A 1,579-nucleotide genomic window follows, 5' to 3' on the forward strand; every position below is an offset into this window, starting at 1 on the left:
CCCCCCCAGAGCCCCACAGGGAAGCTCTTGGAGAAGCCCAGGAAGGCCCCAAGGAACGGCAGGAGGGAGGGGAAGGAAAACGCTCCGGGAAGCACCGACCCTTTGGATTTCGGCACATCCGGGCTCAGACCTCCCCCGCCCCCGCCTCCCACCCCAAGGAAAACCCGCTGGCGCAGCATTCCCGGCCCGGGAAGGGCAGGATTCCCGGGAATGCTGCGGGGCCAGGGGTTATCGGCACATCCCGCTGCAGACCCCGCTCCAGACGCACAACCCCGGAGCCGGAGGCATTCCAGAGGTGCCCCCGGCATTCCAGAGGTGCCCCCACACCCCCCCCCGTGGCTATTTTTGGGTTCTCATGGCAACTCCGGAGCGGGAAAAATTCCTGCCAGGAGCATCCGAGCCTGCGGCCAGGCCGGGCAGAACCAGTGGGGTTCCAGGGCAAGGGGCTCATTAGGGATAATTAGCATTGATTGCCCGGGAAATCGCTCTCCAGGAGATCCCTTGGAAGCGGCAGCAGCTTGGGATCAACCTTTGGACACCGTAGGAGAGCCCCGGAGCTTTCGGGGCTCGCTCCGGCCGGGATTAAGGAATTGGAGCCCACGGATGGCTCGTTTTGGGGTTAAATCTGCCGGGAATGGCACAGAAGGGTCGGGAAGGAACCGCTCCCAGCCGGATCCCCCCGCACCTGGAAGGAGTCGATGACGGCCACGATCATGTTCAGCAGCTCTCCGCTCCGCAGGGTCTCATCCGGGAACTGGGGAGGAACAAAATCCAGGAGGATTCAGGGAAGGACACAGGGGAGAGGTCTCCCAAAACTCTGACCCCCATGGAAAAGCTCCGATCCCCACGGAAAAGCTCCTGAGGGCCCAGCACGGCAGCTCCGACAGCGGGGGGCAGCCGTCAGCCAGCCCGGGGCCCCTGGAACTCCCTGTTTTCCCTCTGGCTCTGCTCCCCATTCCAGGGCCTCGCACGGAAACAAGAAATCCATCACCCGCGGGAGCCAAGGGCCGGGAACGGCGGCGGCAGGCGGGAACGGCAGCTCCGAGGGAGCGGGATGTGCCGATCCCGGGATTCGGGGTCACCGTGGGGAACGGGCTGACCCCACCCTGGGATGGATCCCAAGGACGGGGAGGGATCCAGCTGCTGCTCCGAGCCAGGATCCCGCTGCACATTCCATGGATGCGAGGTTTCCTCCCTTGCCAGGCTGTGCCCCATTCCCACAGAATTCCCTCCTTAGGAACGGGGCAGAGCTGTTCCAGCTGATCCAGGCACGAAGGAGGAGCAGGGCCAGCTCCTTCCTCCCGGGAATGGGAAGTGAGCACGCACAGAGAGAGGTTTTGGGATTCATGGCTTCTCCGCTGTGGTGCACCCGGGATGGAGCTCGGGACACACCGGGATGGAGCTCGGGACACACCCGGGAATGGAGCTCGGGACACACCGGGAATGGAGCTCGGGACACACCGGGGAATGGAGCTCGGGACACACCGGGAATGGGGCTCAGGACACACCAGGATGGAGCTCGGGACACACATGGGGATGGAGCTTGGGACACACATGGGGATGGAGCTCGGGACACACC

General features: G+C 64.3%; 1 protein-coding gene across 1 annotated transcript in view; it reads right to left on the reverse strand.

Moving 5' to 3' along the window:
• Positions 1–619: 619 nt before the first annotated feature.
• INTS3 (integrator complex subunit 3) overlaps positions 620–1,579 on the reverse strand; it is a 14,020-nt gene continuing 13,060 nt past the window's right edge. Inside the window, exon 16 of the mRNA XM_042020505.1 lies at positions 620–754. Within this exon, the coding sequence (XP_041876439.1) occupies positions 620–754 (135 nt within the window). The remainder of the gene's footprint in view (positions 755–1,579) is intronic.

This window comes from Corvus kubaryi, unplaced genomic scaffold (assembly GCF_017639235.1).
Source record: "Corvus kubaryi isolate FWS band 111438036 unplaced genomic scaffold, C.kubaryi_AGA036_p1.0 36997, whole genome shotgun sequence".
In the NCBI taxonomy this organism is placed as follows: domain Eukaryota; kingdom Metazoa; phylum Chordata; class Aves; order Passeriformes; family Corvidae; genus Corvus; species Corvus kubaryi.